The sequence below is a fragment of the Brachyhypopomus gauderio genome, chromosome 3 (genome assembly GCF_052324685.1).
Source record: "Brachyhypopomus gauderio isolate BG-103 chromosome 3, BGAUD_0.2, whole genome shotgun sequence".
Taxonomy (NCBI): Eukaryota; Metazoa; Chordata; class Actinopteri; order Gymnotiformes; family Hypopomidae; genus Brachyhypopomus; species Brachyhypopomus gauderio.
The window spans coordinates 22,301,788-22,317,192 of record NC_135213.1 but is presented as its reverse complement, the minus strand read 5'-3'; the positions used below and the strand labels follow the sequence as shown (position 1 = coordinate 22,317,192).

The 15,405-nt window shown below is 38.4% G+C and overlaps 4 protein-coding genes across 6 annotated transcripts; 3 read left to right on the top strand and 1 right to left on the bottom strand.

Annotated features, from left to right (window-relative positions):
* The first annotated feature begins 286 nt into the window (after nucleotides 1-286).
* chmp2a (charged multivesicular body protein 2A) lies at nucleotides 287-3,830 on the top strand. The gene is made up of 6 exons (XM_077000451.1): nucleotides 287-457; nucleotides 1,017-1,184; nucleotides 1,657-1,836; nucleotides 2,440-2,570; nucleotides 2,663-2,724; nucleotides 2,835-3,830. The coding sequence occupies exons 2-6, from the start codon at nucleotides 1,017-1,019 to the stop codon at nucleotides 2,954-2,956; spliced, it is 663 nt and encodes a 220-aa protein (XP_076856566.1). The 5' UTR covers nucleotides 287-457; the 3' UTR covers nucleotides 2,957-3,830.
* On the bottom strand, nucleotides 2,982-8,729 carry msl1b (MSL complex subunit 1b). Of its 3 annotated transcripts, none has more exons than XM_077000448.1 (9): nucleotides 8,582-8,729; nucleotides 7,259-8,017; nucleotides 6,901-7,097; nucleotides 6,504-6,805; nucleotides 6,347-6,411; nucleotides 6,178-6,245; nucleotides 5,922-6,049; nucleotides 5,719-5,791; nucleotides 2,982-5,612 (listed from the first exon to the last, which is right to left on the bottom strand). In XM_077000448.1, exons 2-9 carry the CDS (start codon nucleotides 7,913-7,915, stop codon nucleotides 5,522-5,524), a joined length of 1,581 nt encoding a protein of 526 aa, XP_076856563.1. In that variant the 5' UTR covers nucleotides 7,916-8,017; nucleotides 8,582-8,729; the 3' UTR covers nucleotides 2,982-5,521. The 3 variants fall into 3 exon arrangements, with proteins under 3 accessions (XP_076856563.1, XP_076856564.1, XP_076856565.1); XM_077000449.1 differs by having other exon boundaries at nucleotides 8,545-8,665; XM_077000450.1 differs by having other exon boundaries at nucleotides 8,494-8,613.
* gip (gastric inhibitory polypeptide) lies at nucleotides 8,659-12,580 on the top strand. Its single transcript, XM_077000452.1, has 6 exons — nucleotides 8,659-8,696; nucleotides 11,492-11,591; nucleotides 11,734-11,823; nucleotides 12,032-12,169; nucleotides 12,265-12,363; nucleotides 12,468-12,580. The coding sequence occupies exons 2-6, from the start codon at nucleotides 11,542-11,544 to the stop codon at nucleotides 12,475-12,477; spliced, it is 387 nt and encodes a 128-aa protein (XP_076856567.1). The 5' UTR covers nucleotides 8,659-8,696; nucleotides 11,492-11,541; the 3' UTR covers nucleotides 12,478-12,580.
* A 467-nt stretch (nucleotides 12,581-13,047) lies between these two features.
* On the top strand, nucleotides 13,048-15,273 carry snf8 (SNF8 subunit of ESCRT-II). Its single transcript, XM_077000434.1, has 8 exons — nucleotides 13,048-13,499; nucleotides 13,592-13,642; nucleotides 13,761-13,899; nucleotides 14,068-14,172; nucleotides 14,325-14,397; nucleotides 14,622-14,763; nucleotides 14,841-14,915; nucleotides 15,003-15,273. Exons 1-8 carry the CDS (start codon nucleotides 13,446-13,448, stop codon nucleotides 15,138-15,140), a joined length of 777 nt encoding a protein of 258 aa, XP_076856549.1. The 5' UTR covers nucleotides 13,048-13,445; the 3' UTR covers nucleotides 15,141-15,273.
* The last annotated feature ends 132 nt before the right edge of the window (nucleotides 15,274-15,405 follow it).

The following is a 15,405-nucleotide window of genomic DNA, read 5'->3' as shown; positions in this document are numbered from 1 at the left end:
TATTGTGCACTTTCTAAAAATTCCAGACCCGGAAAACTGTCAAATTTAAAAGACAGCTGCAGACGTATTGATATCTGCACACTATAGTTTTAATGATTAGCTTTAATAATGTTTGTTATATAAACAAGTTCCAGCTGCGTGTACATTGTTAATTTGTATCTATAATTAAACTCATGCATAATAAACCTTAAAAAGCGATGACAGCAGCTCTATGTATTGATCATAACCAGGACTGTCAGTCTAAATCTGTGTGTGTTTGTTTAAATCCTACGTACGCCCTTTGACGCGTGAACCGTCCGTAGGAAGCGCTGACATACGGAAGTGTTATAAGGAAAACAAACGAATAAATCCACCAACTCGCAATTAGTAATAGAAAGGAAAAGAACAACAGAGTCTTTCCATTGGAAAGCAGTTACTACTTAGTTCATATACATTACCGACGACACAAAAAATTAAGGTAATTTTTAAAAACAGTATGTTGTCATTGCTGTTCTGCCTGAGTTTCGTAAGCTACCAGTTTACGTTACATAGCTAGCTAGTTAGCTAACATAGCTAGTTACTTGTTAGCCAGTTTTATTCATGCTCGAGCCGCTGTCTGGCTACTGATGGAAACATGTTATAATCCTGATCCTGATGACCGTCTATCTGTAATATTCAAAGTATTGTGAACCAGAATTGTATCGTTGGTGTACGTGACACTGTCCTCAAAAGTACATAGATCCGCCACAGCGCTGCCGTTACTGAACTGACCGCTAGCAGCTTCTTTTATCTACGTTGTTTGCGGATACTGTAAAATCTTTCATTATAAATGGAGTAAATTATATAATTAATATGATCATCTTAATTCAGGGTGATGTTTGTCGTATATACGTAAGTCGCTGGCCTTGTTTGTCATGTGATACTTTAAGCATGTGTGAACCAGTATTAGGCGTGTTAATTTGGGTTTCAACATGTACTTCAGGTTTGGTGCCAGATAAAGTAACACAACAGACCATGTATTTTGGCTCATTGTTTAGATGGAGTTTTTATTTGGGCGGAGGAAGACCCCAGAGGAGATGTTGAGACAGAACCAGAGAGCACTGAACAGAGCCATGAGAGATCTAGACAGGGAGCGCCAGAGACTGGAACAACAGGAAAAGAAAATCATTGCTGACATAAAGAAAATGGCCAAACAGGGACAGATGGTGAGTAGTGTCGTGTTAATATAGTCACAACTCTATGATGAGCCGAGACATACACAAGCTTGAAGGAAAAATTCTACCTTTTAAAAATGTATTTGTATCATTTCTAAATATGGCATTATAGGCTTGTTATATGTATGTGTGTACATAATTATAAATATGTAGAATATAACATTCATATCTTCCACATATTCAAAACTGTAGTGAAGTACACAAGGTTTCCAGAGAAACAAGATGTTTTGGATAGATCATCTGTGCAAGCAAAGAGCTTCTGAAATTACAGGAGGAGGATCTTGTTTATACTGTTTGTATTATGTTACCTCCTGTAAATCCAGAAGCACTTTGCTTCATCCTGTTTCATTCTTTCATCGTAATCTCATCATCACCTGGAATCTTCTTTGGAGATTCAAATTGTTTATGTCTTTCTGTCTGTCTGTCTGGGCACCAATTATGATTTATTATTTTTTTGTTACAGGATGCAGTTAAAATAATGGCCAAAGACTTGGTTCGCACCAGGCGATATGTAAAAAAATTCATAATGATGAGAGCCAACATTCAAGCAGTCAGTCTCAAAATCCAAACCCTCAAGTCAAACAATAGCATGGCACAAGCTATGAAGGGAGTCACAAAAGCCATGGCCACAATGAACAGACAGGTCAGTTCACCTAATGCACCACTCAGTGTTTTGTTTATTAAAATAAATACATACTAGTGTGCTCCATTTACAGAAACCCTGGGATAGATGTAAAGCAACGTTGAATGTGATGGGTGTGGCAAAGGCATTCATTCTGAGTAATGAATAAAGTGCACAATATAACCACATTTCTGAGCATGCACTGATGCAGATTTTATAAGAGTTCAACTCCATAATCTACATCAAACTATATTAACTGTCCAGACACTTTAAAGCTTTTTGTGCAACAAAATGAAAGGCTCAAAATACCACATGGTGTGGTATTGCTCTCACCTGGTAAAGCAGGTAGAACAAGTTGTTAGTAACACCAAGGCCATGGGGTCAATCCCCAGGGATAACACACACACACTGCCACACTGATCAATTTGTACGTCACTGTAGTATTTGCCAAATGCTCTGATAGAACCCTAATAAAATACTCAACACGGTGGTGAGGTTGCAGAGTGTATGTTGAACCATGCATCTGAAGACCTATATTAACCACATACACGTTCCACAAAATTATCAGTTTGGAAACTAGCCTTAGAATCCCAGTATTCACCGACATCTTTGTCCCCTGTGCAGTTGAAATTGCCACAAATTCAGAAGATTATGATGGAGTTTGAGCGTCAAAGTGAAATTATGGATATGAAGGAGGAGATGATGAATGATGCAATTGATGATGCAATGGGAGATGAAGATGATGAAGAGGAGAGGTAAGACCATATTATAGGAGACTGAAATGGGAATGTGCATGTGTCACTGCTTTATTGTCTTCATATTCACCTCTCGATTTTTATTTTTGCAGTGATGCTGTGGTTTCCCAGGTGCTAGACGAGCTGGGCCTTAATCTATCCGATGAGCTATCAAGTATGGAATTTATGTTGCATTGCAATTTCAATAAAAGGCTACAGGATATTTACCATGATATCTCTAGCTATATCTATGTATCTACTACATCTGGGCGTGTTTTCAAACAGATCTGCCGTCGACTGGTGGGAGCCTTTCAGTTGCTGCTGGGAAGAAAGCTGAGCCCCAGCCCACTCTGGCAGACGCAGACGCAGACCTGGAAGAAAGACTGAATAACCTCAGGAGAGACTGAGGGGAATGGGACTTTTGGTTAAGGCTTTAGTACAGAAATAAGTGTATAAAGCTTTCTAACACTCCACTGAGATGTTAAGCGATTAAAGCGTAAGGAGGATCACTGCAGGATTTGCGTGCGGTCTGTTTATTCGTTTCAGTATAAGGCACTCGTATGTGAATGTTACTTTTCATTTGTTTTTTGTTTTTCTATGGGAAACGTGCCGTATTATATTCAACCAAACAAATGCTCCAAACAAAGATGTCGTCCTTCAGTTTCCAGGACATTCATGCCACACAGATCTTATTTTAATAATGAAAGCTTTTACTGGATAAAAAGTCTAAAGCCAAGACACCTGGGAATTGATGAGAGGAACAAACACTAAGTAGTACTACCTTTAAAAGGACATGCATTTTGCCATCAGTTTCAAATAAATGTTAATGGAGAAAGTGATTTTATATTAGTGCAAAATAGAATTGCTACAATTTTACAATCTGTATGTACTAAGTTACCTCAACTTGCTATTTCTCAAGTATATATCATGTCACATTAATATTGTGGTTTTACTACAGATTTGTAAATCTTGCAAGGATGATGGTTTATATATCACAGTACTTAATTTTCTGGTACCAGGTCCTGTTTAGAAAATGCTGTTCTTATACTTATCTAATTTCTTTCTTTACTCACCATCAACATGTAAGGGGCCACTGGGTTTTAAATATCTAAAAATGATAATTCTTCACTACTTTCTCCCAGTTGAAGTAGTTAAATTTTAATTGGTGGAAAGGGTTCAAACAAATTTATGGATATCAGTGTATTATAGTATTTATCTAAAAGTAAATGGAAATGTATTTTGACTTGTTCTTTTCCCTCAATAAAACATTTTTCACATTTAGCAGAGACTAAATGGCAATTTGACATTCCTGGGCTGAATGTAATTGAATGTGCGTTTAGCTAAGTATAAGAATGCAATACAACACTTGTAAGTTTGACTGTAAGAAGCTACAATGCGGAGAGTGGTAGTTCACCTCTACACCAAGTTACATTAGTTTAAATAAAGCCTTATACTAAGGGATCAGTATAACAAAATGATCAAGGTTCAGAACATCTTAACAATTGGTGCTCAAATTTTGGGAATTGCTCATTTTAGCCTTGTAAAACGTGTCTTACCATTGGCATATAGCCAAGCTTTTACTTATTTTGCTGGATTTCTTAAGAATTAAAACTTTTGATATTACATTTACATAAAGGTAACATTGCACAAATCACATAGTAATAGCTCGAGCTTTATACAAAAATACAGCATGAGCTGAATATTTTAATTGTTCAGCAAAAGACTTCATGGTATATTCAAAGCAAAAGAACAAAATCTAATGCCAAAGAGGATGAAACCAAAATCTAATAAAAGCAAATGGTTTCTATTTTTTTCTAAACCATTTTCTTCTGTACGTTTTCCAATGTACTACCAACATATCTATACTGAACATATATCAGCCAAACATTAAATAATAAAAAAATAACATTTTCCCTTATATACATTCTACAAGCAGTGTAGAGCTAGACACAAAAATATTTTACACATTCAAGCAGAGGGAAAACGATGTGGCAAAACAAACCCATGTCAAAATAAAACTATGTTTTAGATTACTGCAGTGCATGATGGTGGTTTGTTAGTTGAAGATACACTGTGTGAGGCACGTAGTACATCATGACTATTAACTGACATGATGAGATTTGGGGCTTAAAGTAATAACATATTTCCAAACTACACAGTAAGATGGGCTTGGACAAGAATGATGAAGCAGAATAATGTAAGGTCACTGACCTTCATTATTAGACATCCTCTCAGTCCACCTGCATGCCTTGCAACTCGGCATGCAGACCTGTACAAGCCTACAAATAAGAACTAGCTTCTAGATACAACTTAGAATATACAGCTTCATGAGGTTAACAGTTTTAATGGAATTTCTATTGTACTTACAAAAAAGAAAAATGTCTATCAATTCAAGACAACCATGCATCCTAAAACAGAAAGTCCTAAGCCACTTGTATTCTCAATGAGTATTCTTGGTTCACTCTCTCTACTATACCTGCATAGTGCATGTACAATAAAAGGTATTGGTTTAGTACAGCTTGTTATTTAGACACCCACTGTGCATGAGATATGCCCACTGACCTATAACATCCAAAATATGCACCAGCTCCTCCATATCCACAGGGTTCTGCATGTGAAGGTGTTACTTAAATCATTGCTTTCATAATTTAGGTAAAAAAATAGACAGAGCTGGACCAAGACTACTTTTATACAGAATACAATCCAGGCTCAACACTAAACATATTTATACAAAAAAAAAAAAACCCCACAGGGTCCCGATTTGTCCTAACAGTTAATATAAATAAATCTGCAACACAGCAATTTTCTCGTATTGTCACATGGGAGTCTTATTACAGATTAATTGTAAAACCACACACACACACACACACAGAGAGACACACCTCTGCACAAATCAAGTGTCCTGTAATCTAAAACGGGGCCATGTCCCTCTGCAGCATTCAACTCCTATCTAATCAATTTCAATGACTAGCTTATTTCCGACAGGTCCTGTGAGGAGTTTGTTTTTTCTGATTCTCTATACGACAACGGCTTCTTTCATCAAGCCATGGCAGCTCAAAGTTCCTGTGGGTAAGTGAGTGGACGAAACAGAGAAAAAGAGAATTTAAAAACTATATTATAACCTAAAGGTTTGAACAGCAATTTTATGTAAATAATAAGAGATACTCACTGTGGAGTCAGCTTGGGCAAAGGCCGGCCAAAGGCCACAACAGGTAGAAAGGGTGTAATGACAATTGACTCCACTGAGGGGAAAAGGAATTGAATCACAAACCTGTCATATCTTTCTGAGGACAAAATCCATTTTTTTTCATTGTCATAAAAAATTGTGACTAAACTATTTAAAACCGTGAATGAACTAATTCACAAACATACCATCATCGATATCAGGATAAAAGGAGGATATTTCTGGTTCACTCTCCTGAATATTCATCTTTCTCTTCTCCATTCGCTGCTGCAGTCTTTGGAGCATACGCTGTTCCCGGATCCTTTGAATATCCCATCTACAGCGAGATAAACAGGTCACCTCACCAGTAATACACAGGAAAAAGAAGGTCTATGTTCAGATAAATTTGTCCAATGCTGACATGGGAATCCTAACAAAACTAAGCAAGAGTACCACCACCCTCACCTCTTCCTTCTCTTCTCATCCAGCTCTAGCTTTGAATGCCTTTTCAGAAAGGCACCATCCTCAAGATTCTGGTGGTGGAGAAAAAGCAGGTATATAAGTGCAATGTAAAATGAGCAGAAATGGAAAATAGCAAAGTAGAGAAAATGCACCAATTAAGACATCATCTCACCTCAGAGATTTCAAAAACATCTTCCTCCCTCAAAGGCTCAATGCAGTTTTCTCTCCAGGATGGGACTGAGCAAAATGTATAAACATGCATAATATTTAGTGACATACCAGCATGATATTTATAATTTAAAGGAAATCCATGCATTTAAGGCACTCACTGGCAACATCTTCCTCTTTCTTGGGGGATGGCTCACGTAGTGGAGAGACAGGAGGCTGGTGCCAGCAGCATAAGTACATTTCAGTTGTGGTCATGTATGGGACGTCATCGTTTTCACAACTGTCTTCTCCCTCAGAGAGGGCTTCCATCTGACTGGATGACCGTCCTGTTTTTTCAGGGGTCTCCTTATTTCGTAGATCCCTCTGGCATGGTGAAGTTCCTCCTGTGTCCGATTTCTGTGGGGTTAACCTAGAAGCCTTTCCTTGTGACCTCTGTATTTTGGAATCCACAAAGCCAAATTTCCTAACCAGCAAAAGATTAACAGCAAAATTAAACAAAGACTGAAAGAGAGACTGAAATGTGATGGGACATATCAAACACTCATATGCATCCATTACCTCTTTGGCACCTTGCTGCCTCGACTAAATACAGAGGATTTAGGTGTTGGGGTATGAGGGCTCTCTCCTACATCTGAGTCCCAAAAGTCATCAGTGTCTGGGACCCAACGTTCTAATGGCTGAAAGAGACGCTTGTCACGTGGTTCTTTACTCATCAACTGTAAACGACGTTCCATACGCTCAATCCGTGCAAGAAGCTGTGTAAAACAAAGAAATGTAAAACAGAGGCCACTTTAAACAACCAATTACTAAAAACAGAACTAACAGACACAAAGTCCCAATACACAAGAATGTACGCAAGAATGTAGACAACAAAACGGTACAAAATTCATGTCCAATTAAAAAATGCTTCACATACCGTGTCCCTGTCTGCTTTTAGTTCATCTATTTCCTTGTCCTTTGCTTGGAGTTGTTGCTGCTGTTGCTCTATCAGGTCCAGCTGAAGGAGGAGGAGCTGTCGAAGACAACTGGCTTGTGAATTGGGATGCCCAGAGGTTTTCCTGATGTTCTTTCGTTTACCCTCTGTGTGTTCGTGAGATGCCACACTGAGAGGCCGCATAGTTTCCAAACCCTTTGTGCTCTCTTCCCCTCCAGAGTCTCTGGAGTTGTGTGAATTCATTGAAACAAACTCTGCCTTGTTATCAATAGCGTTGGTCTGTCCAAGTGGAGTTTTACTTTTAACAGGGGTTCCTTCGCCCCCCATTTGTTTAAGCTGAAATGCAGGTGTGTCTGTGCTCTCAGAGCTGACTCCAGAAGCTGCACCTACTGCTTGATTCTGTCCTCCCAGCAGTAGAGGCCGAGTATCTTTCCCAACGAGATTTTTGTCCAGGTTTCTTGATTTAATGAAGTGATGCCCAGCGCTGTTAAGAGTGATGCCAAGAGTGTCTTGCGTTTCTGTGCCAAAAGTGTATGATTTTTGGGGAGGGCTAATGTGCCCTAGGCTTCTTTTTGTCAGGTAAAAATTAGGTTCTGAGCGCAGTCCCACCTTAGAGATGGATTCAGAGCGCATACTCATGGCGAAAACAGTAAGCTACAAAATAAAGCATAGTCGTCCATCTCAGCTTATGATGGTTAGTGACAAAACGAACACATTAAAGAACCGGTCTGTCTTCCTAACCTGCGAACAGAAAAATACAAATAATTCATCCAGTGAAATAACTACAAAATAGACAAAATAAAGACACCGCAAATCAGCACGACAGATTTCGTCTGGCCATTACGGAGACGAAGTTGCTAATATATCACACTGCCTAACATTTGTTTGCAAGCTAGCTGGCTAATTGGCTTGGTAACATAGCTAGCTACATAGCTACTTGATATGCGCAGTTATGCATCGGCAGACGAATGAACAAATTCCCAAAACGCGTTAAGGCAAATTGTGTCATATTCTGCTTCAGGAGCATTTCAGCACTTCTCTAACTGCCACACGTAGCCGCTCAGCACTCGCCTCCATTTTGATCCGCAATGCCGGTTATGTGACTAGCTTGCTAGTTAACTAGCTAGGCGCTAGCTAGCAAAAACGAGGAAAGGTAAAACAATAACAATCACTTTCAGATCTTACGTTTTATTATACCAACTACATTAAGTACGCACATTCAATTATTGTATCGAATTGTCACGCCGGATTATAGGCGATGTACTCACTAGCAGAGAAAACACAATGTGCAACGGTATACTTTACTTTTATTAGTATCCCCCATTTTCAGGCGTTAGCCTCAGCACCATGTTGAGCGTACGTTCGATTTAAAAGCCGTTCACTGCGCATGCGTAAAGCCAAGACGTGTTTACAAAATGTGGTAGGTGGGGTCTTTACTCAGAGACTGTATCACTGGTCTAGAGACCGTATAGATAACTGGTCTTTCCCAGAGACCATATAGATCACTGGTCTTACTAGGACGTTTTGTAATGTTTGCCGGTGTTGTGACCGATTCAGTTCCCCTGTTTCTTGTGTTCGCGGGCGCACGCACTCACAAAAAAATCCAGTGCTCGACAGACACAGCTTGTCTCTTCCAAAAGTCAAAGTTTGTTTTAATTGTCAATGAATAAATGTCTCACTCACACCAGTAATAGATCCCCAAAGTGTACAGTAAGGTGAATATGGCAGGGGAACAGATCTGACAAGCTTTTCCACCTGTCACAAAATTTACACCCCCACCCCCGCCCAAAGAACCTCGTGTTTGTATATACACTTAATAAATCCGAAACAAGGATATTTTTTATCTTTATGAGAAAAATCTCAGAGTAATATGTGTTTAAACGTTTCATTCACTTTAGTTGGCTAACGTTTAACAATATTGAAATCCATACGTGTCTCCATAAAACTTTTGTTGTCAGTAAAACGCACATATCATTCTGTTAGCTTTTCTGTTGTCCTAGTCAAAATTATAATAAGGGAATACCCGCATAAATCTTTCAAATCGATTTCGTAATCCGACTTTACCAGTATTTTGTTGTGATTCGGCTTCCGTAGTTTCAGGGACCTGTCACGCGATAGAGGGGGAACTGATTAGGTCACAACACCTTCCAGGTTTCTGTAAAAGAAAATACATAGAAATGGTTTAGATTGAAGACAAAGTCAGGGCCATATATGATTTTACAGACCTTTTGCAACTTGTTAGGAATATTAAATATTCATATGGCATGAAACAAATGTAAAGCCATTTGTGAAAGTTTTACTGCTTTTTTCAAACTTATGCAGGGGTTAGTGATGGTTTTGAACCTTTAGTGAAAAGTAATTATATACCACTAGTATCTGTTGCAGAACTGACATTTTTTGCCATGGTTTCTTCATCTGGGTCATTGTGTGGTATGGCAAGGGGTCTGCTGTACCAAACAAGCCACAATGCTATGTCATGCCTTCTCAGGGGTGAACATTCAGCTTCACTCAGACACTGGAACCTTGATGGGGCCTGTCTCAATTTATTTGTCTCAATCCAGACTCTAGACCCCCCATACTCAAATAGCGGCTCGCGGGCCACAACCGGCCCGCGAGCTATCTATTTCTGGCCCGCGAGCTGTTTTGAAAAGTGTTTTTTTTTTAAGGAATCTTTTTTTTAAATCGCGCTATCCGCTCTTATTTTGAAATCGCGCACCGCGATCTCAAGACGATGCCGGGGATTGCGTCTATGGCAACAACAAACAGGTAGCAGACGCCCAAATGCGTTCAACCAACCCCCCCCCTCGACAGTTTACGTTCGCTACCCCCCCCTAACCGGCCCTCTCAGTAATTGAAAAAATAAAATGTGGCCCGTCATTATTTCTATTTGAGTACCCCTGCTCTAGACAGTGGGTGAGACTAGCTGGGCCTGGATGCGGTGTCACACAAGGCAGCATATTCATGGGAAGAAACATAAGCACATGGGAAACATAGGAAAGAACATGTGATTATAAGACAATGGCATGAAGTGATAAGCCTTGTGCAAATTTTTTGGAGCCTACAATGTATCACATATCTTAAATCTTTATCAATAAAACCTGCACTTTTTTTCTCATAATTTTCTAATGAAACAATTCCCAATACCTTTTCATTTGGAGATTTAAAACAACTATAACCAACTATTTGTTTTGAGAAAGTTTTTAAAAATACTTTGGAATACCACCATACTATAAACAACAGCTAAAATCAAAATACGGCTGTACTTTGATTACAGACAACATAATTAATGTTCTAAAAAGGTGAATCCTGAAAGTGGATCCTTTTATTTTAGTTCAAACTCTGTCTGCATACTCTTGACCCGACATTTAATTATCTAACATATATCCTAAATACTTAACCATATTCTTAGCTTCTTCTGCCTAGCACATTTTACCTCATTTATATATAAAAGAAAAAACAAAGGACCCAAAATATTTCCTTGGGGAACTACTTAACTAACAGTTCTAGGCAAGAATAAAGTAAATATCCTTGACATCATTTGCCTCAAACCTTGCACCAATGCCTCTTTAGAGTGCCTTTTTATGGGTCTAATAGTTATACTATTACGCATATCACGCACATTTTTCTCAATGTTTCTAGTATGAAAAAAAATCCATAATGATCACTTATCCTGCAATATATAACCCTACTCATTGGCTTATCTGAACCTAAAACAAGCTTAATTACAGTCTGCATGGCCTAACAAACTGCTTCCTTAATCATTTGTTGTAAACAAATATGCAACAAAAAATCATCACTGGCTTTTCTAAAATCATAGAGGTCAATGTTTTATAGTTTTGTTTGAAAAAGCCTACTGAGTCAGAAGCAAGACCCATAATTAAAATATTGGGGGTCAGGTGTCGTTTCCATAAACATCTTCCTTCCTAAATTGACTTTAAAATAGGCTATATAAATTTTGAGTCGAGTCATTAACCAGATAAGCTCTGTAATACATTCAATGCCTTATAAGCTTTACATCACACAAACAGCTCCATGATATTTTCACATGTTGAAACAGGTTATATGACGAAAGTTTCCTTGACAAAAGCAAAAGGACCTCTATTATCAGTTCAGGTTTAGACAGAGCATAGATATGTGAGCTTATCAGTATTTACAACAGCGTGTCATTCACATAAATTATTACATTAATGATGTGTAACTAAGATATTTTTCCAGACATGAAGCCTTTGGCGAGGTATAAAAGCTGAACTGAGCTTCACTGGAACATGGCAGATACCGTTAAATCATCACTGCTGCAGCACAAGATTTGGCCAAGGTAAGTCTTAATACAGCTTCCTCCAAAATGTCATGCTAGAATATAACTTTGTCAGTGTAGATAACAAAATCTTTGACAATGACATATATTTATATTTGACAGGTGCAGAAATTGTTCCGTATCATTTGGCTCTGAATTTCAGATTGTTAAAGATGAAAGCCAATCTTATTGCACTCGTTTGCCTTTGCCTGGGAGGCACAATGACAGTCATTGCAAGATCAATTGACAGCAGGCAAGCCACAATGTTTGCATATGAGGATGATTATTATTATTATTATTATTATTATTATTATTATTATTGTTGTTGTTGTTGTTGTTGTTACTGTTATACTATTGTTGTTGTTTCATCTTTGTATTAGTATAACCAATGTGTTTCAAACTCATGTTTTTTTTTAATAATAACTCAAAATAATTTACTATCACAATTTTAAAACTAACAGCTCAGCAGATGACGAACAACACCTGGAACGTCGATATGCTGAATCAACTATTGCAAGTGACATCAGTAAAATAATGGACTCATTGGTACAGAAGAACTTTGTGAACTTTCTTCTAAATCAGAGAGAGAAAAAGAGTGGGTATGTGTGATGATATGCATGAGGTATTCAGTAATAATTTCAATATTTTGTAAGTCATATAAACAGAAAAACAACTTTAACACACACTGACACAGACCAGTTGTGATGGCAGAGGATCCAGAAGATCAAGCCTTCAATGATCTTCTAAAGAAGGGTATGAAAATGTGGGTTCAAAACAAAGAAGATAAATCCAAGTAAGTGTTATAGTGACACAAAACATGTATCTGTGCACCTTGTCACAAACATCCAAAGTGTAAATTAAAAAATAACACAAATTGTTCTTCATCCTCTTCCACAGAAGTCGTTAATGTTCAGTAAGACACAGTGCTGATATGCTGATTGACCAGAGGACAGCAGGCGGTGGACTCTCTCTTACCCTTCACTTGACATGGCCCATTCTGTGAAGTATACATTATCCACATTATTTTAAATAAAAGCATATTTCAAAGTCAAAATCTTTTCAGTGTGTTTGTTGCTTTAGAGCTAAGTAGGGAAATAGGCAATACCATACGCACAATGTCATCACAGCTGTAAAACTGAATAACTGACAAAAAAATTATTGTAAGTTGATACAAATGTATGTAAAGAGTAATGTAAAATGTAATTTTAGAAAAAATAGAAAATTAGAAAACAGGGCCTCCTATCGTGGTTCATACTGGCCTCAGCCAGCTAATATAAAAATAAAAATTAGCTACTTGCGTGTAAGACTGAATTCAAGTTTTACGGTGCCAAAAGACCACAGATCTTTTTGCCTGAAAGTGGTATGAGTTCTAGGCTCAAGTAATCTTGCATCAGAGACTTAAAGATCATAAATAACTTAAAGATATTGATAACACCAGTAGGTGGCAGCATTTAATTCTACCATACGTCCCCAAAGAAGAAGAAGAAGAAGCATTTTTTCTTCCTTGATTGTCAAAAAACGTTGGTGTGTCAAAAAGAATAACAAAACACACACACATCAGTTTAAAGTAACAAAAACATCGTTTACATTGCCAATTCGAAGAAGACTCAGGCATCTACAGTGTTGGCGTTGGCACAGAGTTCAGTTCTCGTTTTATTTACAATGCTGATATATTGTTAGTAATCTGATTTGTTGGCTAACCTAGCTAGCCGACAGTGAGTTAATGTATCCGTGAGAACTGCGAGAATACATCGGTCATGTTTGTTACGGTTACATTTCTAGCTAAAAGGTAAGTAAAAGAATAGACGGCTAAGCTGAAGTCGAAGGTAGGTTAAGATTTGGCAGCTACTCGAGAGCACGAAGACGATAGCCAACATGCACAGAAGAGGCGTTGGTGCAGGAGCAATCGCTAAAAAGAAACTCGCAGAGGTAGTTTTCAGATATTTTACAGCGATTTCTTTGACGATATCTTAATGCACACATTACATACGTTAACATATATGTCATGTTCGTTATTATAGGCCAAGTACAAAGAAAGGGGTACAGTCCTCGCTGAAGATCAAATAGTACAGGTATTGGAAAGTCACTTTAATCCTCTATTATCCCATGGAAATGAAAATTTGCAAAATAACCAAATGATGTGTACAATTGTGCTGAATAGCACCTCGGTGTACATTTTTTCCATTGCAGATGTCTAAACAGTTAGAAACGTTCAAAACTCATTTGGAAGAGTTTGCCAGCAAACACAAACAAGAGATTCGGAAGAGTTCACAGTTCAGGGTGCAGTTCCAAGAGATGTGTGCTACAATAGGAGTGGATCCCCTCGCCTGTAAGTAACGTACCCTAAAGGTTGCTGCTTAAAAGCGCAACAGTATTGTCTGAGAGCATGTCTTTTGATGTTTAAATAGTGTACATTAAAGTTACGTATATGTAAAAACTTGGTTATTAGATGATGTTGAATTTCTCGATTCTTCCCATTGCTTTCTTTCATGAACAGCTGGTAAAGGTTTTTGGTCCGAGATGCTTGGAGTTGGAGACTTCTATTATGAGCTCGGTGTACAGATAATTGAAGTCTGTCTAGCCCTAAAACATAGAAATGGAGGTAAATTGAGTTTAGATGCCATTGTATCTCAGCACATATTAATGGGTTTGAAAAAGAAATTCCAGACATTTTGTTGTGGATATAAAAATCTGAAGACCAGAAATACACAAAAAAGATGATGCTCTTTAAATGACATCTTTAAATGTCAATAGGACTCATTACATTGGATGAACTTCATCAGCGTGTATTGAAGGGAAGAGGAAAGTTTGCGCAGGACGTGAGCCAGTGAGTGTCTTTCTCCTCCATCATTTCGTTCCTGCTCTCTGTAGCTTTAGTAGGTCCACTCAAACGGTGGCACTTAACCCAATAGAAAGTTTAGTACTACACTGACTGTTGGCTACACCTGGACTAGCAGTACCCAAGTCTGGACTAGCACACAAGTGTGATCACACTTAATTTATGCCAGTTCTGTACTTGACTTTGATGATCTGGTGGTGGTTTACCACCAGGGACGACTTAATACGGGCCATCAAAAAGCTCAAGGCAATGGGGAACGGCTTCGGAGTGATTCCCGTCGGAGGCTCTTACTTGGTTCAGTCTGTCCCAGCAGAGCTCAACATGGACCACACTGTAGTCCTTCAGCTGGCCGAGGTAATTAGTGCTGAAAATGAAGTGGCTGGCTAAGCTACTATTGTCAGATTGACATAAATATTGTTGCTCCCTTCCAGAAAAAGGGCTACGTAACTGTAAGCGAGATCAGGGAGAGCCTCAAGTGGGAGAAAGAGCGGGCCTGTCATGTACTCGTAAGTGTACATGAAGAAGACACTGTGTTTGGGTTTTTATTAAGACATGCCAGGCACACTCTAAACACGTGTCCTTGCTGTTCTCAGGATCATCTGCTGAAAGAAGGTCTAGCATGGTTGGACTCCCAGGCTGCAGGGGAGCCGCAGTACTGGCTGCCTGCTCTCTTCTCGGAACTTTCCTCCCGTGACGTCACGCCCGAGGAGGCTAATCAAATGACACCTTGATAAGAGATCGTTTGGTGAGCTGTCGGTGACCGAAGAATTTTCAACTAGGTTGAATTTTAGGGCATGCTGAAGTCATGTCTGACACATGTAAGCCAAATGAAAGTGCACTGAAATAAATATATAAACACATTTATTTTCTGTACATTTTTAAAAACATTTTTAATAATATAAAATACAATACAATTTGAAATGGGGTGCATTATAATTGAAAAACCATTACCTAATATGCAATGTATTTGTTTAAAGAGTAGTCCATTTATAATTC